The 26562-nt window shown below is 43.5% G+C and overlaps 1 protein-coding gene across 31 annotated transcripts in view; it reads left to right on the top strand.

Moving 5' to 3' along the window:
- Positions 1-26562, top strand: part of ARHGEF7 (Rho guanine nucleotide exchange factor 7) — a 180340-nt gene that overhangs the window by 15472 nt on the left and 138306 nt on the right. For 18 of the 31 annotated variants that reach the window (XR_002518551.2, XR_002518547.2, XR_002518548.2 and 15 more), the window contains exon 2: positions 20583-20669. Coding sequence is in view for 13 of the 31 variants with exons in the window: in XM_021929787.2 (XP_021785479.1) it covers positions 20583-20669 (87 nt within the window). In the remaining 18 variants the exon portion in view is untranslated. Of the gene's footprint in view, positions 1-20298; positions 20400-20562; positions 20670-26562 lie in introns of those variants that run through there. The other 13 variants (XM_021929799.2, XM_021929802.2, XM_021929798.2 and 10 more) reach the window with 3 other exon arrangements.

Here is a 26562-nt window from a genome sequence, read left to right on the forward strand (position 1 = left end):
AGAGTCTATATATTGGAAGAAAATATTTGCAAATCACATATCTGTTTAAGGATTTGTAGCTAGAATTTCTAAAGAACTCTCAAAACTTAATAATGGAGAGCCTAATTTTAAAAATGGGCAAATGGTTTGAATAGACATCTCACCACAAAATATGTACAGATGGCAAATAAGCACTCAAAAGGAAGCTCAACATTATCAGTCATTAGGGAAGTGGAAGTGAAACCTGCAAGGAGATAGATGCCACTACACACCTATCATCATGGCTGAAATCTAACAGAGTGATCCTCCTAAATGTTAGCATGTATGTGAGGGAACCAGCAGTCTCGTGCACGGACAGTGGGAAGGTAAAATTGTACCACTGCTTCAGAAAACAGTTCATCAGTTTCTTAAAAGAGTACACATACATCTACCAAATGTTTCAGCTATTCTACTTCGAGATGTCTGTCCAAGAAAATGGAAACGATACAGCCGTACCATGCCTTGCACACAAGTGTTCATGGCAACTGTATTTTTAATAGCCACAAACTGGAAATAATGCAGATGTTTTACAGTTGATGAGTAGATAAACAGATTGTGGCATATTCCTGTAATGGAACACGGCTCGGCAATAAAAAGGAATATTCCATGACGTGGATGATTCTCAAAATTGTGCTGAATAAAATAAGCCAGACAAGAAAGTACTTAATATATGATTCCATTTATAGATTTCTAGTGACAGAAAGTAAATCAGTGATCGCTTGGGGACAATAGCTGGGGTAGGAGAAAGTGATTGTGGAGTAGCTCAAGGAGACCTCTGTGTGAGAGGCAGAGTCATTACCTTGCCTCTTGTGACAGTTCCATCAGGTTGCACCATGTCAAAACTTACCAAAGTGCACAGTTTACATATGAGCAGTTTGTTGTATGTCGGTGATACCTCAATACAGCACATGACAGTCTTTACCTTGAGCATAATTACGTTTTTGTTGAGTGTATTGGAGCTTTAATTCATTTTATTTGCTGTCCCCTACTTTTGAACTAATCGTGAATTTAGAAAATGTATAGAATTTTAATGTGCAATGGTAAATTGTGTAATTATGTTTTATATAGGGGAAGGGATTTATTGAAAGCTCATTTATTGATTTGTTTATTTTCTCATCAAATCTTTACTATGTTCCAAGGATAGTGCTAGGAACTGGAGATTTGATGATTCGCAGAAATAGACTCGCATACTATTTAGTAGGGGAGAATAACATGAGAATTACACGAACTGATTGTGTCACACATGAGCTACATGCTCTGAAGGCAAGAGACAGATTTCCAAACACGCAGCAGAAGAAACTATGGCCCTTGGCAGATGGGGGCCCAGGGCGGTTTGGGGAAGGCTGTCCTCAAGAAGTGGCATTTGAGTTGCCCTCTGACTGATGCATAGCTGTCGTAATAGGAGGGGCATGCACCCCTAGACAGAGGGGCCCTTTGAGGCCTGGGGCAAGAGGAGGCCTGCTTTGTTGGGAGTGGCGAGGAAAGGCCTGGACGGGTAGTGCTGGAACCGAGGGGACGCAGAGAGTCAGGCAGAGCCAGGCAGCACAGGGCTGGTGGGCCATTCGTTTGTAAAGATTTTGATACTTTTCAAATTTTTAAGGGGAGAATGATATGATCAGTTCTGTGTTTTGAAAACAATACTCTAGCCATAGCGCGGAGAACAGATGAAATGAGCCCAGGATGGAGGAGGTGAAGATGGTTATGAAGCTCCCACAGTTGCCCATGGAGAGCTGTGGGAGCCAGGGCTGGAGTGGAGGCAGTGCTGACCAGGAGACGGGGATGGCACCGAGGGAGCCCAGGAGGACGCGGCAGCGGGCGGACGGGGGACAGTGCTTGGAGTGACTCCTGGGTTTCTGGTTGTAGAACAGGATAGATGGGGCGGTCGTCTGTGCTGGAGCCCTGGGTGAGGCTTACCTAGGTTTGGGCAAGGAGATCAGGAATGGATTCAGGGTTGGGTGTGTCCTTGGAGGCATCTGCATGGAGCTGTTGGAGCTTAGAGGCCCCCTGGACTGAAGCACACACGTGGGACTTGTAGTACAGAGATAGGAACTGAAGCTGAAGGACTTGTGAGGTTTCTTACAGGGCAGTTAAAGTGCAAACGTGAGAAGGCTGAGAGCCAGCCTTGGGAAAGGGGGAGATGAATAACCAGGCAGTGCCGATGAGCCTGAAGAGAGAGACTAAGGCAGGGTGGTTGGAGGCCATTAGTCAGGAGATGGGCGGTGACCTGAGGTCAGGGGCCGAGGGTGCTGGTGTGTTTCTGAGAGATCAGATGAGTGCAATTCAGAAGACTGTCTGCCGGCTTTGGCCTGTGCTGGGTGGGAAGGAGGGTGCTATTCCTAACTGTTCTAGGACAACCGGCCAGCGCGCACCCAGAGCCCACATACTGGAACAATTGGGGGCATGGCCAGGACTGAAGAGGGGGCTGGCAGAGAGCCTGGCAGGTGCCGAGGGCAGCGGAAATGTTGGAATAGAGTTGTGGAGTATGAGAGAGCGGTGGACTCAGTGAGGGGGTGGACGGTGGGCCCCGTGGAAACCCACCCATGGAAGGGCGCATGCACCTGTAGCGATTGGCAGGAACTGAGCGGGAGATTAGGGCACTCATTGATTTTCTCGAATGTTTGGTGAAGAGGAAGTGATCTTCAGTGAGGGTCCGCATGTTCTTCTTGATAAAGGAAGCTCTAGCAAACTGTATCCCTCTCAACAGCTTTAGGGGAGAATGTCTGATATTTTTTCTTTCCTGTCCCACGTTTTAAAGTGTGTTCTTTTCCTTCCTGATGGATGCATCTGGTGGTTTAAGGCCAATAAGTGTTGCGTTTAGCCTGAACAGTTGTTTGTTACTCTGAACACGTCTAAGACTTTCATCTCCAGTTATAAATGTATTGATGTCAGGTGTTTAATATTTCCCCTTTGATTCATTTGATAGTGAATGGCTTCTGAGGTCAGGATGGGGACACTGCCACAACCAGCTGCTCTCTGCTGAGTCTGTTTTGCAGGTGACATCTGAAAGTCTAGATTTGATATCATTAAGGCATTTTAGGGATGTCAATGTATAAGTTTTAGAAAGTTCAGGTGCAAATTGAGGACTATTTGTGTGAGAATTTTATGAATACACTTGTGTCTCTCCTGGGATTTGCTTTTTCTTTCCCTTTAGAAAATGCTCACAGTGTGTTACATATCATGCTAAATGGATGGAGATGAAGCAAATCCAGTGGTGCTTATTGGGAATATAGTTCCTAAATAACTGCAGTAAATGTAAGTAATGTCCTGAGGAATTATTTTTCTAATTCAAAGCATTAAAACATGAACAATTCAGTTCTGTCTCCATGTGTGGGAGAAGTAAACTCACCACTTACTTTTTTCTTTTTAATCCTTTTTTTTTTGAGAGGAAGGTGGGTACAGAGTGTTATTGGGAGTAGGGATAGGGATATTGAGGGAAGGGAGAATGATATACACACACACATATATGTACACACATAAGTATACACATCTACACATATACACACATGCATCTATACACATGTATATACACACGTATATGCATACATATTTGTACACAAGCACACATATACACATGCATATACACATATGTATACACACATGTACACACATACACATGTATAGACATGCATATATACACACATATACATGCTATATACACATTTATACACCTGCATATGTACACATGTATATAATGCACACATATATACGTATGTACATACAGTATATACACACCTCCATATGCACATAATCTATAAACACATATGCCTACACACATGGATATGCACATATGCAGACATACACATCCACACACATAAGCATACATGAACACGTGCATATCTATACACATCGATACACACGTGTATATGCGTGCACATATGTACATATGTTTCAGCTTATGGGCTGAAAATATCTGGGTTGGTTTGGTTTTCCTCCTTTTACAGCCAAAAGTGGCAGAGCTGCTCAACACGAACTTTTGTCCATCACATATGGAAATGTTAGCGACGTCACTGACATCAGAATTGGCAGTACATATCTTTCCAAGTTGTTTTCAAGGAAGATGGTTCTTCCATCTTTTTTTTTCTTTTGTCTAGATGGGTATATGGTTTGTAAATTTGGGTGTATGTGAGAATGCCCAACGACCTGTGGAAATCGAGTGCTGGACACCCCCAGAGTTCCTGATTTCGTAGAACTGGGGTGGGGCAGAGAATCTGCTTTTCAAACAAGTTCTCAGGCAATGCTGGTGCTGCTGGTCCTGGGGCCACAACTGAGAATCACTGACCTAGCCCACTGAGCTCATTAGCCCAGCTGCACCATGACCTGGACCAGCCAGATGGTGTGCATGACCCTTGAAGCAGCCGGTAGGCCACGGTGTGCTCACCTGGGTGTTTTTTCCATGGGTGGCACAGGCTGCTTGCTCACCTTGGTGTGCCCTCCCCATCCTCATGCTTAACAAGTTTCCTAACTAGTGTCTCCTTAGTTCAAGACAGAGCAGACCCCGAGTGCTGCTTCCGTGTGGGCTTTTGGAGTATTTAAACATGGAGGCAGAGAGAGAAAATACATCCTGCTTGGGTTGGAAGGGGACTCGGAATTTATCTGAAAAATTGGAGTCCCATTTATTTCTGTGCATAACTTTTTAAAATAAAAAAGAATGTATTTTTTTCATACAACAGAAGAGAAACAATCTCCATTAAGAGGTGAAGCTCAGGAGGTTTGTACAAGATTTGATGAAATATGTTACTTAAATTGAGGCATGTATGGAGACATCAGTGAAATATTCAAATTAGGGTTGGGAAGAACTACAGCTGAATAAGATATTGAGTCACAAAAGATGACCAGAAGACAAAGTCACACTGTTTTAGGTAAAGATGCTTTTTAATGGCGAGGCTTTTAAAGAAGAGTAAATCAACCATGTGGCCCGGTTGTGGGAAGTAAGGGCAGCCTCAGGGGAGAGTCTGGGTTGCCAGTTCAAAAACACAGCTGGGGCCAGGCACAGTGGCTCATGCCTATTTGTAATCCCAGCACTTTGAGAGGCTGGGGCGGGCAGATCGCTTAAGATCGGGAGTTCGAGACCAGCCTGACCAACATGGAGGAGCCCCATCTCTACTAAAAATACAAAATTAGCCGGGCATGGTGGCACATGCCTGTAATCCCAGCTACTCGGGAGGCCGAGGCAGGAGAATTGCTTGAACCCAGGAGGCAGAGATTGCAGTGAGCCGAGATCTCATTATTGCACTCCAGCCTGGGCAACAAGCGTGAAACTCCATCTCAAAAAAAAATGGGATTACAGGCATGTGCTACCAAGTAGCTGGGTGTGCTGGCTCATGCCTGTAATCCCAGCTACTTGGGAGGCTGAGGTGGGAGGATCACTTGAACCCAGGAGGTGGAGGTTGCAGTGAGCTGAGATCACACCACTGCCCTCCAGCCTGGATGACAGAGCGAGACTCCATCTCAAAAACAAAAACAAAAAAACAGCTGGGTGAACGGCTGCTCATCAAGGAAGCAGTTCATGTTGTGGAGTTCAGCTGAGCCGTAGCCTCTTTCTGACTCGAAGGGTTGGTGGGTTTTGCCGTCCTTAAATTGGGGATGCCCTTGTTCTCTGAAGGTCTGAAGCAGCCTGCATGGCTCACACTGTCCTTTTGGCAAAACCAGACACATTGCTCAATTTCAGTCTGGCATATGCTTTGCAATTCAGTGGCCAACTGAGGGTCCATTTGTAAAAACTGAATATGGAGAAAATGATGATAATTTTGACAACACCCCACCCCCAAGTCTGGCCATAGGAGAAAATACTGGATCATGTAGAGAAAGAGCTGGGTCTGGAGAACCGATTCCAGCTGGCACAGAAGCTCCTTTTCTAGACGGTTCATTCGCTGGTGGCTTTGCTGAAGCCTTTGGTGACCGTGGCTGCTTTCATGAGTGGCGCTGGAATCACCTGACAAGGATTTCCAAGCAGCCATCATGAAAAGGTCTTAAAAAGCCATGACAGATTCTCTGGAAACAAATGAAACAATGGAACATCTCAGCAAAGAAATAAAACTTATGAAAAGGAAATGAAAAGTATAGAACTGAATAGAATAATGGAAATAAAACTCACTGGATGGGCTCAAAGGTACAGTAGAGATGGCGGACGATTGATTAGTGAACTTGATCAAGGACTCGTCAAGGGAGAGGCTCAGTGTGGACAACAGAGAGAAAACAGGCCTCAGAAAGCAAGGGCTGCCGAGGGCGGTACACACTGCAGGGCAGCAGACAGCATGGGAGCGACGGCAGGATTCTTCCCTTCCCTCCCTGGTTCCTTGTCTCTCTCTCTGGGTCTCTCTGTGACTCCGTTTCTCCCCTTTTTGTCTCTCTGTGTCTGTGACATCCTCTACCTCTCCGTCTCTCCCTCTCTGTGTCTATGTCTCTGTCTGTCTCATCTCTGAACTGTCAGAATCACAGGAGGCCTTCAGAGCTTGTTTAGTCCCCCTTGGTAGAAGAATGAAGGCCACTCTGTGAAACCCGTGGCTCTTGCGGGTGCCTGCATGGAGCACTGGCAGGTGCCTGCATGGAGCACTGGTGGTGGACAGGGGCCTGATATGGGCTGCGGGAGCAGGCCAGCTGCTTAGGGGGAAACCCAGTTTGGGGCCTGTGATTTTCCTTAGCGATAGGGAGGCAGGAGCTGTAACCAGAGCTTGCTCTGGGCAGCACTGGCTGAACCAATGCCCATGCACAGAGGAAACTGAGCCGTGGGCCTGCAGGTGGGCAGTCCTGGGAGAGAGCTGGGCAGCCCATGGGCAGCTGGCCGCAGGCAGAGCCGGTGGCAACAGGATGCGGCCATCAGTCTCAATAGGGAGGGGTGAAGCTTTTAAGGTAAAAACTAAGACAAGACAATATTTCATTTATCTCTATCATTTTGTCTACAGTGATCATATTTCCAAGTGTTTTCGGGATAGTTCCTGTCTTAAACATCCAATTCTCACACTAGACCAATTATATTACTTTTTGGTATTTTACTTTTTGCCATGTCAGCATCACTCAACTTCACTTTTGGTAGCCATAATCAAGTGGTTTGTTAGAGTGTCACAGGCACAGGTCCTTGGTTCATTGATTCACAAATAATATACCAAGTGCCTGTCTGTATATGCCATCTGTTAAGATACAACCGTCATCCAAACAGACCAAATACGCTGCAGCTGGAGTGTGTATTGTATAGTGCAGGGAGAGATTCTGTAAACACCACACAGAAATCAGTGAGAGAATACATTTACCAGTGATATGTGTTATGGAGGAAAACAGCAGGTGGCGGGTGGGAAGTGCCAGCACCTAGGGCGGTGGTGCAGGTTTACGTTGGGTCGTCCGGGAGGTGTTACTGAGAAGTGACGTGAACAGAGACTTGATGAATGGGAGCGAAGAAAGGAGTGAGGTGAAGATCTGGGAGGATGGTATTGCAGGTAGAAGGAACAGCTAGTGCGAGGTCCTGGGGTAGAAGCCTGCCTGGCAAGTTCCAGAACAGCAGAGGCCAATGAGAGTGGGGAGGGTGGTAGCTGGCTGATGAGGTCAAGGAGGGAACAAGGGAGCAATTGCGTAGCACCTGCTTGGCCATTCGAAGGACTTGGCCTTTTATTATTAACTTTTTTTTTTTTTTTTTTTTGCTTTTGTAGAGGCAGGGTCTTGTTCTGTTGCCCAGGAGGGAGTGCAGTGGCAGATGACAGCTCACTGCAGACTTGAACTCCTGGGCTCAGTGATCCTCCCGAGTAGCTGGGACTACAGCGTACATCACCATGCCCAGCTAATTTTTAAGTTTTTTGTAGACACAGGGTCTTGCTATGTGGCCCCAGCTGATCTTGAACTCCTGGCTTCAAGCGATTCTCCTGCTTTGGCCTCCCAGAATGCTGGAATTACATATAAGGTCTAGGCATGAGCCGCTGCACCCAGCCTAGATCTTCTTTTTTAGAGCAGTTTTAGGTTTCCAGAAGAACTGAGCAAAAAGTACTGAGTTGCTATACACTCCTTTCAGCCCACCCACTTTCCCCCATTAACACCCTACATTAGTATGATGCACCTGTTAAATTGATGAGCTGATACTGATACTTTATTATTGACTAAAGTTCACAATTTCCTTTAGGGTTCACTGTGTGTTGTATGTTCTGTGGGTTCTGACAAGTGTATAATGACATGTAGCCACTGTATAATAACATGCAGAGTAGTTTCACTGCCCTGAAGTCCTTTTTACTCCGGTCTAGTCATACCTCCCTTGCCTCATCCCCTGGCAACTGTTGATCTTTTTACTGTCTCCATGGTTTTTTTTTTTTTTTTAATTTACATTTACTGGTTTATTATAAGAATATTGCAAAGGCTACAGATGAAGAGACATGTAGTGTGAGCTATGGGGTAAGGGTCGCGCAGCTTCCATGCCCTCCCTGGGTGTGCCCCCTCCAGCAACCTCTACGTGTTCAGCTGCCTGGAAGCTCCAAAAGTTTTGTCTTTTCCAGAATGTCATATAGTTAGAACCACACATTCTATAGCGTTTCTGATTGGCTTCTTTCACTTAGCAATATGCATTTAAGGTTCCTCCATATTTTTGTTATGGATTGATAGCCCATTTCTTTCTATCACTGAATAATCCCATTGTATGATATACCACTGTTTTTTCTCCATTCACCGATTGAAGTACATCTTGGTTGCTTCCAAGCGTTGGCAGTTGTGAAGAAAGTTGCAATAAACAAATGCGTGCAGGTTTTTGTGTGGACGTACGTTTCAGCCCCACGTGGGTAAATATAATACCAAGGAGCACAACTGCTGGATCATATGGTAAGCCTACGTTTAGCTTTATAGGAGACTGCCCAACTGCCTTCTAGTGGCTGCACCATTTTGCATTTCCACCAGCAATGAATGCGAGTTCCATTGCTCCACATTCTTGCCAGCATTTGGTGTTGACAGTCTTGTGGATTTTGACTATTCTAATAGGTATGCAACGGCATCTCCTTGTTTTAATTTACATTTCCTTCATAATACATGATGTTGGACATCTTTTCATGTGCTTATTTACCTTTTGTGTATCTTTGTTGGTGGTTTTTTTTTTTTTTTCCAGATCTTTTGCCCATTTTAAAAACTAAGTTGTTTTCTTCATGAGTTTTAAGAGTTCTTTGTATATTCAGAATACAAGTTATTGATTAGATGTGTTTTGCAAATATCTCCTACCTGTCAGTGGCTTGTCTTCTTGTTCTCTCAAGGACTTTGGCTTTTCCTGCGTGAAATGGGGAGCTTTTAATGGTTTTGAGTGGAGGAATGACATTATAGGCAAATTATAAATAATGATAGTAACATGAACCAAATAGAATTCTTGTGTATACATTGGCAGCCTTATTTTTAAGTAATGAAGATCAGTGTTTTTAAGTGGTTTTTAAAAAATGCATTTCCCAAGTACAGATTGCTACACATCTTATTCACAGCTATGGCCCTATTTATTTCAGCCCACACTGCTGATACTTGAGTTTTGGGTGATAATGATCTTTTTGTCACCTTTTTATTACTCACAGATAATATGAAAGTCCCAACTGGCCCGTCTTTCACGCAAGAGGCTTTTATAGCCCACGAGTGTCCTTGGCCAATGCTTCCTGCCCTCTCTTCCTATCCTCTTGCCCCTCTCTCAAGGGCAGGCCCAACTGCTATTTATAGAGATGTGCGTAACTGTGGATGTCCTCAGCTGTTTCCAGTATCCTTATTTCACTTCCTTCCTCTGGGTGAATGGCTCCCTCCTGCTTCACCATCTCCTCTCGCAAATGAGCCTGCCTCTTTGCATGCCTTCATATCCCCCACAAGTTAACACGTGGATGAAAACAGATTTCTTCCTAGGTGGTTGGGTTCAGTCTTCTCTTAGATGGCTCTGAGACTTGAACTTGCATTAAACACAGCTTCGAACCAAAGACTCTTGAATGGGAAGGACCAGGAACAAAGCAGTGCAGGACTGTGGAGCTCCCACTGTTGCCCCCTGGCTTCACTGTGTGTGGAGCTGGACGGCAGGAGGACACTTTGGAAGCAAATCTGAGTAGTGGAAGCAAACAAACGCAGGGCCGCCAGAAAAAACCCTAGACTTCTGAGAACACAAATACGAGCAGCGGAGGAGCACTCGAGACTGCAGGGACAGGAGCTGCCACTCTCACCACGGTGCCTCGGTCAAGGGTAGGATGTTGGGTTGTTGGTGAGGCAAAGAGTAGATATAGGAGGCAGCATCCCAGCTGAGAGCAAACTGCTTGTGCTGAGGGTGGACATGACCCTGCCTCGTTTCAAAACTCACCCAATGACTACACAGCCAGTACCCACCTTGGATTCACTAGCACATTTCTGTCAGAGACCACAGCCTTCTCCGTAGGTGTCTTTAACAATGGGCAGTAAGAAAATAATCACCAACCATGCTGAAGTGCATTCAGTGGGAGAGGGAACATGCCAAAGGGTCGGAAACAGTAGAGCAAGGGAGCCTAACAAGAAAGCGATGAGCAGCTCTGATTCACAGAATGCCATGCCATCATTTACAGTCGGTTTCCATTAGGTCACAAGCATGAAAGTGAAATAAAAAAAGACAGTTATTCCATGTGAACAGGTGGAACAACAATCTTCGACCACAAGACTCAACTTGAGTTGTCTTATGAATCTGTAATGCTTTGTTTTCTTGTAAGAAAAACTGATCCTTTAAGGGCACATGGAATGGCGGCTGCCGATGGAAGTGGTGAGACGTCAACCATGCCCATCCCTGCTGCACTGACTTCCTGGGGGTCTGCATTGCCGCAGCCTGACCCTGAGGGGTGGCGGGGCACGTGCTGTTTCCCAGCTCACTCTCACTCAACAATTAAGATACAACTGCTGCGTTTTCATCTAACAATACTGGGAGAACAAAATACGACTCAATGGAGAAATGTATTCTGGGTTATCTGATGAAGTTTTATCTTTAAATATTTTGTTATCCATTTTTGGCATTGGTATGAGTTTGGAACTGTTGCCACCAACTCTGAGGGATTTTAAAATGTGCTTTTGGCGTTTATGAGAACCAAGCCTCAGGGGATGCATGAGTCAGTTGAAGCACTGTAGTCTTGTTGGTCTCTCTTTGACATTTCATGTCTCTGGCATATCTGAATTTAGGTTGGGAATGGGAGGTTTTGTACACTTGTATCTATTACTACCCTTTATAATCTGGCCAGTTCCATACTCATGGAAAACAATTTGTTTGTTCCCAGATGGCTGCAGCATTTCATTTAGAGTTGGGCTTTGGGATTTCTTGAAGGAGGAATGCAAAAGAGAAACATGCTTTATAAAAGGTTTAAATTTCTTCCAGTAAACGACTTACTTAGTATGCTAAAGACTTTTTGGGGGAGCAGCTTACTTATCTGATATTTAACAGTCGAATCCTTGGCATTTCTGCCTGTTGCTTCATGTTTTCCAATGGATTTGGAAGAAGAGTTGTCCTGGAGACATCCAAGTTAGCTCCACTGACCTACATTTTCACTCCATTTAACATTATTGACTGTGGAATGAGCCCAGAGTGCTGTGGAAGAGCATAATTCCTGATCAGAAGACAGCTGCAATTTAGTTAGAATAAAGCAGTGACTACCATGTAATTAAAAATTAGATGAACCATTGAATGCTAAGCAGACTTTTAGAAGGTGAACTTAGGATTTCAAACCTACCACTGCATCTCGGCATGACATGGTGGAGATCTGCCCTACAAAGGCCCCAGTATACTGGCAGCCCAGCTGTCTGAGGACTGTTTTGTGATGGGGGAGTCACGTTGGCCTGAGGGGAAGAACAATGGATTGGGAGTGGTCATCGTCGTCTTCTCTAATGTATTTAATAATACTTGCACATGGGGAAACATTCAAACGGTACAGTAAGTAGAGAGAGAAAAGCAAATTTCCCTTGTTCTCCTGTCCTCCATGCCCGATTCCGTTTCCCCATAGAGAACTCTTGTTAAGGGTCTGGAATATGCTTGCAGAGATAGCTCCATGCATTTCTAAACGCCTACATACATTTTCTTCTTGCTTCTTTTTTTTTAAAACACAAAAGGTAGAAATTATCCAGTGTTCCCCATGTTCCCTACCCCACCAAATGTAACTTGGAGATTGTAACATATCAGGATATAAAGCTGCCCCTTTTTTAAAGGCCCTATGGTAGTGGTGATAGTCTGTGGAAGCATTAGAATTCTTTTAATCTGTCCTCTAGATTGTTTCCAATCGTTTGCTATTACATTGTGTTCTAATTTTAGATGCCACCAGGGAGCTCTCCAGGTTAGGTGCCAGGCAGAAAACAGATAGATGGCACACTGAACAGAGGTGGTTTATGAGACTTTATGAAGTGAGGGCAGGAAGAAGGACAATCTAGAAGAGATGGATTAATGACTGAAAAGTCGTTAACTCTCTCTGGCCCAGAAGGGAAAGGTCGAGGGAAGCAGGGTTACTCCAGCCAGTGAGAGCTGTAGTTACAGGACAGACTGTCTGACAGGAGCCACGGTCTTCCACCAGTGGTGTGTTGGTAACTGTTTAACACCTGGCTGTCTGCGAGGGGGGCCCTGGCATGTACTGTTTGCTGATTTCTGTGCTGTAGGTACTTACACCAGGGCTTTCAAGCCACCAGTGTGACAGAGTGAGACCCACACAGCCCCCTGTGAGCCAGCACCAGCATCTACCACTCTAGGCCCCTGCTTCCTGCCAGGGCCCCCTGTTGGCTCAACCCCACCAGAAGCCAGAGAGCAGGGAAGCCTGGTTGATGCAGTCCTCAGAGGTCGGTGCAGGTTGGTGAAATCCACAGGCAGTGCAGTTTTGGACACGACATTTCAGCCCTCTGAGTCCCTGATTTCTCATCTGTAAAATACCAGAACTACCTCAAAAGTCTTCTATGACCCTTTCAGCTAAGGTTCGTTCTTTCCCTTACTCTGTGATGAGTGGATTTGGTGACCTAAGTGGGTTAGGTCATTTAGTGCACAGTTGCTGACTATTTAATGTGAGACATCTGTGGGCCCTGCAGTTAGGGAGCTTATGTCTAAATGAGGGAGATGAGATGAGCACAAGTAGGTCCAGCTATGTTGTAGGTCTAACTGTGGACAGAACCACACGCGTGGAGGAGGAAGTGATGAGATTTGATGGCAAAGACCTGGGGTGACCTTCATTCTGTGGTTGCGAGTCTGAATTATTCTCCAAGTGGGAAAAAACCAGAACACTTCTAGATTCAGTCTACATATACCCCTGGGTTCTGTCAGTATGGTCCTGGTACCATCAACGTCTCCAGGGAACTTGTCAGAAATCCAAAGTCTTGGGTTCCACCCCCCACCTGCTGAATCCGTGTTACTCCAGATGATTCCGATGCATGTCGATGTTTAAGAAACACGGAGTCATACCATAGCAGTGGCTCCCAAACCTGGCTGAAAATTAGAATCGGATGAAGACTTTAAACATACACACTGACACTAAACTCCTGGGCTGTGCTTCAGACCTACGCAGAATCCGAATCTCCCTGGGGAGCTAAATACTTCTCAGACGTGACTATTTTCTACTGTTGATCTTAATTGTTGAGGTAACATTGAACCTGTTTAATTATTTGCCTTGCTGATACTGCCTATTATTCCTTCTCTAGTGGTTTTTACTCAAACTCTTTCAAATTCTGAGAGTCTTTAAATCCTGAGAGGTGGCAGCTGTCTTAGTCGCCTCTCTGCTTTGGTTGAGGGTGGAGATGATTGTTCCTGCCCTGGAGTAGTTGGTAAGGACTTGACATGAAAACTGGATAGCTGTAGACGCTTCTGAAGGCTGACCTTAATGTTGCTTCGTGATTAATTTGTAGCAAATATTCATATCACACACACCACTTATCAAATATTAAGTATGAAATCCATACTTTGAAGGAAAATTGTAATGATTCTGGGACTGTCTATGCCTCTGCCTGGTTAGAGTTCTTGAGGGAAAAGCCTGGAGTTTATTACCATGGAGAATTTGGCACAGGATTTCTGAAAAGTGAACTGGGCAGAGTTGTTGGTCATTTGAGGCCTCAGTTTTCTGAATATTTCTGGAGACTACATGAAAAAGGAGACTTCCCCGCCCCTTTGAATCGTGAAGGGTTTGCTGATTATAAATAAAGCTATGAACATTGTTGTACGTGGCTTTCAGTGGACCTATGCTTTCATCTCTCTTGGGTAAATACCTAGGAAAGGAATTGCTGGTCTTAGGGTAGATGTATATTTAACTTTGCAAGAAACTGCCAGTTTTCTAAGCATACCATTTACACTCCCATTAGTCGTGTCTGGGAATTCCAATTACTTTACATCCTTGCCAACACTTGGTATATTGTCAGCCCTTTCCCTCTGATCAATTCTGGTGGGGTGTAGTGTTATCTGTAGCTTTAATTTGCATTTCCCTAATGACTAAAGAGGTTGAACGCTTTTTCACGTGCTCACTGACCACTTGTTCATATAGCTTCTTTAGTGAAAGATTAAAGAGACTTTCAACCACCTTGTTTATATCATAATATTCCAAACATGTTTTTCCACTGCAGTTTCACCCATGATCTCAGCTGCCTTTTACTTGCCATCCTTGAGAACACCCGGGACTGCTAAAATGGCACACCGTTGAGACGCAGTTCCATCTGCCTCTTCACCTTTCTAGGCCCAACTCAGAGGTCACCTTTTATGCTGGTTAAGCTTCTGGCCCTGCCCGATCTCTGCAGAATTTAGGTTTCGCTCTGCCATGCTTCTGTGATGCTGAGTCCACATCTCTGTGGCCACACTTTACCATGCTGTGTGCAAGCTTCTGTGCATCACTGAGGGCAATGCCTTGTCTCACTCTTTGCATTCACAGTGCTTATGCCATCATCTGCTGTGGACTCTAAGCCCAATATTGCTGGATTAATGTATTACCCATTTCATCCTCCCAACTGCTCTGTGCAGAAAGATGTATTAGCCTTAAATCAGGGACAAGGGCATAGATCCAAAGGGGTCAAGTGACTTGTCCAGTGTGACACAACATACTTGTTACACAGCCAGGCACTACTTACTATAAAGTTTTGACTCTTTGACATTACAGTTTTCCAAACAGGTATGTTTTAGGTACAGTGTTCTTTGACTTAGCTTGCTACAGGTAGGTACCCATGTACATGTACAGAAATATTTTTCAAGGGATATGCAGGCACAGGATGGTTTTAAAGGAATCCACTTCCAGACCCTCAACTTACATACACAGTCACCTAAAACTGACTAGCCTTAGAAGGTACCTGAAGCCATGGAAGACATGAAGCTGGCTTGGCCATCCCATCTCCCCTCTCACGGTGGCCATTCTCCCACTTCATACAGAAAGGCAGACTTTGCACCTGTCATCTTCCTGAGGTGCACTGTTGCAAGATGGAAAACTTCCAGGCCATGTAACAAAGAGACAATTAGAAATATTGATGGTATTAAGAAGTCAATGACTTTAACGACTGAAATTTTGCAACTCAGGGGTTTCCACTTCCTAGCTTTCACAGAAATCAAAGGAGACCTAATGAAGTTGTTAATAAATGATTTAAAACATTTTTAACTTATGAGAGACCATATTTGGACTTTGTCCATGTAACTCAGAAGGCTTTAAAGAGTTAAGTTATATCACAACAAAACTCCTTCTATTTTCATGTATTTATTTTTGTGAACAAAGTTTTTCAGGGTTTGCATAAAAATCCTCCAAGATAGGAAAACAAGTGATGCTAGACCATACCTCACTCCAACAAAAAGTGATAGTCATTCATGGGTAAATGAACAAACTAAAAAATAAGCCCTATATATTTCATTAAAAAAAAACATTTCTGGCTGGGTGCAGTGGCTCATGCCTGTAATCCCAGCACTTTGGGAGTCTGAGGTGGGTGAATTGCTTGAGCCCAGGAGTTCAAGACCAGCCTGGGCAACATAGTGAGACCACCATCTCTGAAAAAAAGAAGAAGAAGAAAAAAAAAAGAAATACATTTCCAGATGAAACTTTGCTTTTTATATGTAATAATTTATAAAAACTGTAACATATTGTTTCCATCATTTGTGTACTCATAATAGTTGTATTAACTCAGTTCAGAAAAAAATCATAGCAATTAGATTCTTATGGTTTAATACTCTTAAATGTAGAGTCAGTTATCATTATTTGTGGTAGTTACGTTCTAGAAAGTTACCTTGATCACTGAATTACTGACAAATGCAACATTGCTCTGAGGAGAAATACAGCGTTAGGATCCATGAAGACTCTGACCACATTTTGCCAACCAATCAATACATAACCTTGTTTTATGTGTATTTTTGTTTGAAGATAGTTTATTTAATATAAATTTCTTACAATTAATCATATGCAGTATTTCTTTATAATAAACAATGTTTCAGTTACAGCATTATGTACTGCTATGATTGTATTAGTTTGTCAGTCATAAGTATACACATGCACACAGTACACATATACAGTACTCACATAACACGGAATATTGCGAACATGCTTTATACTGTATAGCACAGTAATAACAAATACATAAAGTCCTGAAAAGAGCATTAAGTGAAGATTGAGCATTTAAAGCTTTATACACATTAACTAAAGTCTTACTGTGGATGGAGCTGCAGGATGTGTGATGGTCAGTGAGTGCACTGTGGTTTACCCTATCAACCTTAGCTTGCCCCATGAAAATCAAAAGAGGCTGGTGGAATTTACTCTGCACCAGAGGAAGATGTCAATAACGGCAGCACATTGTGATCTGGCAGAGCTACCTTAGGAGTTTGTCTTTTGCAACTTGTTGATGGTGTTGGCGACTCTCTCTCAAACTGGCTAGAAAAATTGGTTCAGCCTTGTCTGCCTGGCTTTTTGCCTCAAATCTTTAAGCATCTCAGAATAAGGGATAAATGCAGTGGAAGTGAGGCGCTTAAATGTGAGGCTACGTTCAAGTACAGGGTCACATTCTTCCATGTCATTGAAAATTTTTTCCAAGGCAGAATTCCATTCTCATATTTTGGCTGCTGTGAGAGGGACAATTCTTGGAGTCTTAGGGTGACTTTTGTCACTGACTTTGCTGCCATGTTTTGTCCTCTCATCCAGGTTTTTGTTTGTGGGTTCTGCTGCCTTCTCTGACAAACTTTCCTCCACATTTTCTTCCTTCATGTCGTTGAAACCTTCTCCATTTATTTGCCGTGCAATATGCATTATGTTTTTTTACATTGTTTTTTATATTTTCTGAAACACTTTCAAAGCCTTGAAAAGTTTTCACGGTCTGGCCACATGTTTTCCCAGCAGTTATTGACAGCAGCCTGCTTGATGCTGTCCCAGGCTGTGCCAACATAATCAACAACGCTGAGTGTAGTGAGTGATTTCCAGTAGTCTATCATGCTGGCTTCCTTGTTGGCATCAAGAGCCTCACAAGCTTTACAATAAAGTTCCCTCATGTAGTGTGCCTTGGAAGTTTGTATTATGCCCTGAGGGGCTGGATGAGAGATGCAGTATTGGGGCATGAAAAGAACTTCTATGTTGGGGTGAACATTTTCAAGTTCGTCATGGCAATGAACTGGGGCATTACCCAAAATTAATAAGACCCGGAAAGCAAGGTTTTTGCCCTGGAGATATCGTTCAACTTCTGGAATGAAGCAGTGGTGGAACCAATCCCAGAATATTTCAGATACCATCCTTGCTTTTCTGTTTTACCTCCAATGGACTGGCATGCAGTTCAGGTTTTTCCCTTTAAGTGCTCATGGGTTGTGGGCTCTGTACACCATCAGAGGTTTGCACTTGAAGTCGCCCTTGCCATTGGCGCACAATAGCAAGGTTGAATGCTATAAAGTCAGGGGCTTGCATGACCATTTGCATTACATAGGTTTTATAAGAATGCCAACATTCTTATAAAACAAGCCAGTCTCATCAGCATTGAAAACCTGCTCTTCAACATAACCCTTTAACCCTTTTCACGTATAACACTTAGCAGGCATTTTAAAAATTCTTCCGCAGCCTCCTTATCTGCAGAACCTGCCTTGCCTGCAAGTTTAGAATTTGATTTCATGCTGTACCGCCTTTTGAAACGTTCCAGCCAGCCTGCACTCGCTGAGAAGGGTTTAACATTTTCCTGACCTTGGGTAACATGGCTGTAAGTTTCCTTGACTTTCAGTCTCACAACAATACTGCCCACTACTTTTTTTTTTTTATTGGTTGTCGTCTGATGAATCCACAAATTTAGCTGCTTTTCCATCCTTCCCATAGCTTCATCACGCACTATAGATGTTACTTTAGCACTTTCTGGAGCAGCCTCATGTACAGATCAGCAGATCTCCACTTCCTTTTTGTGAATGTACCATATTGTTGATTTATTAACATTGAACTCATGACAACAGTACTATAACTCATGCCCAAACGGAGCTTATCTAACACACGTATTTTCTCTGTAAGGCACATCACAGCCTTCTTGCACGTAGGGACATTAGACCGCATTTCAGCACTACGCTTGAGGGCCATTTGAAACAGAGAAATTACCATCGGAAGGGCACGGAAATTGGAAAAAGTGACACTAAGTAGACTGAGAAGAGGACGTATGTTTACAGAATGAGAACTGAAAAAAGAAGGCAGAGCATGGCCTTGTACCAGCTCAGCTGGAAACGTGTACATAAGGTGATCCAAATTTTTCACTGTTCTGCATGTGTCATATATGACTGAGAGAGTGCTTCAAGTATTGATTTTTGGGTTACACGTAATTTTTAGCAAGTAGCTGAGTTCATAAATACAGACTCTTTGAATGATGATTGACTGTTTTGTAGAGGTCACTTGTCAAAAAAGAGTGCGTTTCAAGCATAAAAATAGATTTTATGAGGATACAACTTTTTGGGTGAAGTGGAATGAATTAAAGGAGAAAGAATTAATGTCTGACTTGTTCAGAAACTTTTTAGATGGAGAAATGGGTATTATGTTTCTATTACATTTAGATTCTATTGGATTTTAATAAAGGATGCAATGGTTTAATTTTAAAATGTCATCAGAATGTCAGAAATTACATCCTTTACAACTATTTAAAACTATGAAAAAAAAAGTATTACCTACATATGTGATAATTTTTAAGAATTATTTTAAAGAGAACAAAATGGATTAGGAAGCAGCTGTGCTTTTGCCATTCCACTGAAAAAATGTACAATTTCGGTGGAAACATGTCAGCACTTGCTTGTAGGAATTTTTCAACTATAGAAAGAAAAAAAGCTTCATTTCATCTCTTTTGGCATTGCTGAACACTTGGTTTTGATGTATAATTTTAAAACACCTGAGCACCATGAAATGAAACCACAGTATTCCTGAGGGTAGCCTGGTGAAATGTGATTTTCTCCTACAGTACAGGACAAAAATGCCTTTAATGTCCTCAAATGCTAGAGTTCTAGATGACGCATTAGTTTAAATGTCAACGCTTAATGTCTTTACATGTAATTTGGAACAGAAATTTTCTTACAGTTAAAATAATCCTTGGAGTAAAAACCAAAATAAACAGCTTTTCGTATGCCTCAGGCTTCTTAAAATTTTCTAGTAATTGGTGCTGTTTCTGGTTTCCTTAGTTTCTTGACGTGGGAAAGGTCCAAACACCTTACATGTGTTGCTGGTGACCCTAACAATTCTACTTTGGACTAATGCACCAGGGAGTCTGTAGGCGCCTTCCTGCGCTCCTTGACTGCGGGGGATCCACAATTTCTTCTCAGCTGACTTACTGGTTTTCATGTTAACTGTCTATTTCAGTTAATCATTCATGAAGCACGTGGGATATACTTGGGGAAAGAAAACACTGCACCTTAATCCCAACATGCATAATTTTTGTTGCTTAATTAAGTCACCGCATTAGAATTGTAACTGCGCTCTCCATGAGCCTTGGTTAGAAAGAAGGGAAGAAATCCCAGGTTCTCTCCCAACAATCAGGGGTTACTCAAGCCGCCCAAACTCTCTGGGGCCCCTCTGGGCCGGGCTGTGTCCACTTGGGAGAGGCCGAGGACCGGGCGCCAAGAGGCTGCGGTGTCTGCGCTTGGGGCCCAACGGGTGCGCTGTGTCTGCGGGGCCAGGCCAAGGACCTGGAGCAGGGAGGAGGCCGCGCGCGGGGCCGGGCCTCGTCGGCTGCGTCCGCGGGGCTGAGGCCGAGGCCGAAGACTGGACAGGAGGAGGCGGCGGTGGCCGCGTGTGGGGCCAACCAGTGGGCTCCGCCTACCGGACCGAGGCCCAGCACTGGGCCGGAGGAGGTGGCAGCTAGCCGGGTAAGCAGGGTGGGCTGCGTCCGCTGGGGCGAAGACCCAGCGCCAGCCGGAAGACGTCCCGCGCAGGCCGGCGGGGGCGCGGTCTGAGTACGTCACTTCCGGCGCCGGGACTCACTTCCTGGTGCGGGAAGGGGCAGAGATTGGTGCAGCCCCGGAGGAAGAAAAAAGGGTGAGGAGAAGCGGCGGCTGAGCGGTTTGGCGTCTGTGGCTGCGGGCTCGCTCCAGGCCGTCGGGGGCGGCTCGCCAGCGTCGCCCGCTGTGTTGGGAGCGCGGGCCGTGGGCGTCGCTTGGCCTTGTCCCCGGTCTCCCCACTGCCGGCCACGGCGCTCAGCGCTTGTGCTCTGTGTTGCAGGTCTACCCGGAGCCCCGGAGCGAGAGCGAGTGCCTGAGCAACATCCGCGAGTTCCTGCGTGGCTGCGGGGCTTCCCTGCGCCTGGAGGTGAGCGCGGGCGGCCACGGGCCGAGGGAGGGGTTGGGCCCGGGGTGGGCGCTTCGCTCCGGCCGGACCTCCAGCCTCCTCCGCGCCCGGGTCCGACCCTCCCCAGCCGCTCGGGGGTCCGGGTTGTGTGGAACGGGGCGTTGTGGGTTTGGGTAACGGCCGGGAGGAGGCGGCGCGCGGGCCACCCTCAGGGCAGGGTGGAGTCTGCGTGTGGAACCCCAGACATCGCCCTTGCTCCAGTGAGGAAGAGTGGTTCTGGTCGCTGGTGGTGCAGGTGACACACATTTTCAACAACCGTTTATCAGGGGTGTGAGCCGATTTCTTGGCACCTGCCTCAGCCTGAGCTCTGCTTTTAGAGATTGTCATCTAAGGGCTCGCATCTAGGTCTGGGTCAGGCCTTAGAATCCTCAGCAGGTGATCAGGCAAAGTCGTGCAGAAATAAAATGGGCCAGCCCTCCGCCTGCTTCTCTCAGCCGCACTCCTTTCTCTGCTTTTTCTATCTGAGACCAGAAATTCGGTGGTTTTTCCGTACCCTCAACACTTAATGTTTAGGTTAGAGAATTCACATTAACCGGTATCTGAGGTTTATAAAACATGCTTTCGGGGAACATACTGGGCGGGGTCTCGATTCCCTGTTGTAAAATATTGTGTCACTTTACTAAACATTGTCTTTTCAGTCTTTCAGTGGCAGTTTCTGGGAATTTAACTCTTTCATTTTATTTTACTATTGCGATTCTTCCTACACTTGGGGTAGCGCTTTAAATACAGAAATCTAGCTTTGCTTTTCTTGGGATCTGCTCAAGCGGTTGCAGTCAGTCCTGTACTTAAGTCCTCCCTTTTATTTTTATGTTGCCGCTTTGTCACTCTTAACCTTAGTTTTCTTATCTGTCAACTGAGATGGGCAATATCAAGCTCCCAGATAAGAGTACAGTCAGCCCTCTGTATCCAAGGTTACCCACCCGTGTATTCAGCCAGCCTTGGAAATATCGGAGGAGGGGGAAACCAATTTAAAAAAACCAATATAAAACAACACAGTATAATGATTATTTACGTATCATTTATAATGTACTAGGTAGTGTACGTAACCTAGGGGTGATTTAATGTTTACGAGACTATGCTATTTTATATAAAAGACTTGAGCATCTGAGGGTTTTGGTATCCATGGGGATCCTGGAACCAATTCCCTGCTGATAAAAAGGGACAACTGTATATGAAAGCATCTTTGTAGAACCTGTTACATAGGATAACCCAATAGAGATTTCCCTTCCTGAAGGATAGTCTTTTGCTATAGGTTTCTCGGAAAACCTAGAAGTCATCAAATCTGTGAGGGCAGGTTACATGGAAAGTTTATTTAATTGAATTAGACATACAGGAATTCATAAAGTATTACTGGCGTTGTTTATGATTGTAAACACAAAGACATTTATTGTTGGTAGTATTTCATGTTGGCAAGGAAATTATTACACGTAAGTGAAAGTGCTAGGGGAGATTCCAAGAAACTTAGGGCTCTTTCAAAGGGAAAAAAGACAGTGTTTCAGTAGTCTTTCCCTTAGACCCTTCGTCGTATCAGCTTTGTCATTTTGTAATGTAGCTGCCTTATTGGCTGTGATAAGGTGCCTTGCTAGTGGCAAGTTTTACTTTTTCTTGACCTTTGTGTGGGATTTTATCATATTACCCTCTTGAAACTACTGAGTTTTATTTATGTTTAACATACTTTTGAAACTAAATTTGCACATTAAGATTATCTGACTTTGGTGTAAGACTTTTTAAGAAAGTTTTGTTTTAAAGTAAATTGAGGCTGGTCGCAGTGGCTCACGCTTGTAATCCCAGCACTTTGGGAGGCTGAGGTGGGTGGATCACATGAAGTTGGGAATTCGAGACCAGCCTGGCTAACATGGCAAAAACCCGTCTCTACTTAAAAAAAAAAATAAACACAAAACCCAAAACCAAAAGTTAGCCGGGCATGGTGGTGCGCACCTGTAGTTCCAGTTACTCGGGAGGCTGAGACTGGAGAATCCCTTGAACCCCAGAGGTAGAGATTGCAGTGAGCCGAGATTGCCACTGCACTCCAGCTGGGGCGACAAAGCGAGACTCCGTCTCAAAAAAAAAAAAAAAAAAGTAAATTGAATGTTAAAAACTTACCATTTTTACTTTTCCAAAGGTTGCTGCTGACGTTTCGTATGGTAACTGTTGTTTTTATAATTAAGAGTTATTTTGAAGGTTCTCTGGAAGAGAGATTTCCTTAACATATCCCAAGCATCTAGAATAGTGCTTGGCACATAATAGGCTTTCAATAAATATTTGTTACTCACAGAATGAGCTTGAAGTTGTAGTTGATAGCAAGTGAGTTTCACATTAAAGTAAAAAATTAGTTTTGACTTATTTTGTCCTGTTTTTAAAGAGTGGATATCTCTTCCAGTAAATTTAAACAAGAGGCAAATGGTACCTTTTTTCAAGCTTAGTGTGAGTCACACTTGTAATTACCTAGGAGATAATAAAAATGAAAATATGAAAACAGCACATGAAAAACCTGATAAATTGTTCAGTCACTGTGTTTTGGGAAGTTTCCCTGAGAGGTCATTCTGTACGGTATGCATCCAGCTCTGGCTACCAGCCGTGTAAGCTGATGTGAAGGGACAGGGCTGGGCCCTGAAGGACTTGGTCGTCTGCCCTGCGGGCCACAGTGCAGCAATTTCCCAGTGTGTGAGAATTGCTTAGAGAGTGAGGAGGGAAGGGCCTTGCACTTGTGAAATATGTTGTAGGATTTACACATTTCATTTTCACAAAATTCTGAGAGGTGGGAAATTGATAAGAAGTGTTTTGAAATTACAGACACAAAACTTAAAACTGATAGCTTAAATTCTAGATTAGCTTTTGTTCTGTAGTTGTAAATGTCAAGGTGCTTTTCTTCCAGGGGTTAGTTTAGACTGAACTGTGTTTCTAACAGATTGTTTTTGGTGTATATATTCTTATTTACTGTCAGTTTAAGCTCTGCTAAGATTCGTTAAAGGGAAAAAGGAAGTAAATTTGGTTAATATGTCAGCTATTTTGGTGCATACCTTCCTTAATTACTTGTAGAAAATCAGATATTAGCCCCCAATTGTTCTGATTATGAAAATATTTTTATAAATTGGTTTTAAAGGAATATTGTGTGAGTTGCATTTATTGGTAAACTTTGAGAAGCACTAGGTTTTAAGTTGGAAAACTCTGAAATTTGGAAAATTAAAAAAATTTAATTAGTGTTGGAAAGCAGTGCAACTTGGATGACTTCATTTTCTTACAACGTTTTTACTTGGCATGCTTAAATTTTTTTTTTTTTTCCCCAGTTAGGGCAAAAATCCGTAGGCACGCAATTTCTCTATTTGTATCTCAAAAACAACCAAAATAATAATTATTAATAAGAATGATGATGATGTTGGCTGAGCACAGTGGCTCATGCCTGTAATCCTAGCGCTTTGGGAGGCTGAGGCGGGTGAATCACCTTAGGTCAGGAGTTCGAGACCAGCCTGGCCAACATGGTGAAACCCCATCTCTACTAATCACACCACTGCCCTCCAGCCTGGACAGCAGAGCAAAACTCCATCTCAAAAGAAAGAATGATGATGATTATGTTTGTAGAATTTCACTTGGGGATAAGTAACTTACTGAGGCAAACCAAGCAAGGGATAGGACATTTCTTTGCATTTTCTTAGGTAAATAGCTACAGAGAAATTCAGAGTGATTTCTGTTTCCAGTTTTTTGCTGCGTTACTGTGGAATTCCGATTCAAGTGTTGTGGCTGCTGTAGGGTGTGTGTGTGTGCATGTTTGTTTGTTCACTCAAAAGGTCATAATGAATTAGCTTCCAAGCTGTTCCCATCCTATACAACCTTGTCTGATTAGGCATCTGACAACTAGGGAAGCAGGTGAAATGTAACTGGCAAAAGCAGATTTTATGTTTCTAGGAGAAAGCTGTGTTTGGTTAAAGCCATCACACCTGTAACATGTTTACCAGCTTTTTATTTCAGGAGCTGAAAGTTAAGAATATAAGATTCCAGTTGTTTAAATGGTACATCCTGAAGCTCACATTAATAATGTGGTTTCAGGAATATTAGCAACAAAATAATTATAATAAAGCTATGGATTTTAACTTAGTTCTGTTCGAAAGATGTCTACTGTTCTAGATAGTTATATTCATACGTAATAGAAAAGGGTAATCCTGATGGATGGTTTGATATTAATGAGGCTTTTTTTGCTTAAGAATTGACTGTGGATTCACATACAGTGTTACCATCACTACTTGAGAGGAAAACAAAACATTTCAGATGAAACTGGGTGAGCCTGTTCTCATAGTTGCCAAGAGGGAATAAAGCCAATTTGTCAAGTGTAAGCAAACCACAGCTCTTTCTTCTCACAGACCATTTCTGAAATAGTTGTTTGATATGATAAGGATGGTAACCCTAATATATTAATAATTGATCTTTCCAGCTCCTTGGCACAGCAACTAATACTAAAATTATCTGCAGGTTTCACAGTTGCTGTTCATTTACTTAACTGTTTTTCTGGAAAAGTGGAAAGCATCCAAAGGCCCAGGTGGTTCAGAACAGAAATCTGCTCTTTTCTCATCCTCACCCTTGGAAATTTTTGGTTGGTTTTTTGGTCTCTCAGATCAACAGAGCATGAAATGTAGACCAGCTAGTCACATAAAGCTTGCCTCATACCCAGTTTCTTTTCTTTAATTCTTATATTTTGTTTTTAAATTGACAAATGGTTGCATGTATTTATGGAGTAACAACATTATGTTATGGCATATGAATGCATTTTGGAGTGATTAGGTCAGGGAAATGAACATATCCGTTCATGTCCTCACATACTTCTTTTTTCTTTGTGGTAAGAACATTTAAAATCTCATCTTTTAGCAATTTTGAAATGTACTTTATTGTTAACTGTAGTCTCCTGCTGTACAATAGATTACAAAAATTTATTCCTCCTGTCCAACTGAAATTTGTACTCTTTGACTAACATCTCCCCTTTCCCTGTCTAGCTCCTGTTCCCTCCTTCCCAGCCTCTTCAGCATCTGGTAACCACTATTCTCTTCTCTCCTTCTGTGTGTTCAGCTTTTTTACACTTTGCATCTAGGCGAGATTGTGCAGTATTTGTCTTTTTGTGCCCTGCTTTCTCTTAGCATAATGTTCTCCAGGTTCATTCATTGTTGTTGCAAATAACAGGGTTTCCTTTCTTTTAAAAGTCTGACTAGTGTTCTGTTGTGTATGTATCCCACATTTTCTTTATTCTCTCATCTTTCAGTGGCCACTTAGATTGATTTTGTATCTTAGCTGTTGTAAATAGTGCTGCCATGAAAATGGGAGTGCAGACATCTCTTCAACATACTGATTTTAGTTTCTTTGGCTAAGTATATACCCAGTAGTGGGATTGCTGGCTAATATGATAATTCTGTTTTTAGATTTTTGAGGAACCTCCATACTGTTTCCCAGAATGGCTTTTCGAGTTTACATTCCCACCAACAATGTACAAGGCTTATCTTTTCTCCACATCCTTGCCAATACCTGTCACCTTTCATCTTTTTTATAATAGCCGTTCTACAGGTGTGAGATGCTCTCATGGTTTTAATGTGCATTTCTCTGATGATTAGTGATGTTGAACATTTTCTTTTTTTTTTTTTTTTTTGAGACGGAGTCTCGCTCTGCCGTTCAGGCTGGAGTGCAGTGGCCGGATCTCAGCTCACTGCAAGCTCCGCCTCCCGGGTTGACGCCATTCTCCTGCCTCAGCCTCCCGAGTAGCTGGGACTACAGGCGCCCGCCACCACGCCCGGCTAGTTTTTTTTTTGTATTTTTTAGTAGAGATGGGGTTTCACCGTGTTAGTCAGGATGGTCTCAATCTCCTGACCTCGTGATC

This window comes from Papio anubis, chromosome 15 (genome assembly GCF_008728515.1).
Source record: "Papio anubis isolate 15944 chromosome 15, Panubis1.0, whole genome shotgun sequence".
NCBI classification, from domain to species: domain Eukaryota; kingdom Metazoa; phylum Chordata; class Mammalia; order Primates; family Cercopithecidae; genus Papio; species Papio anubis.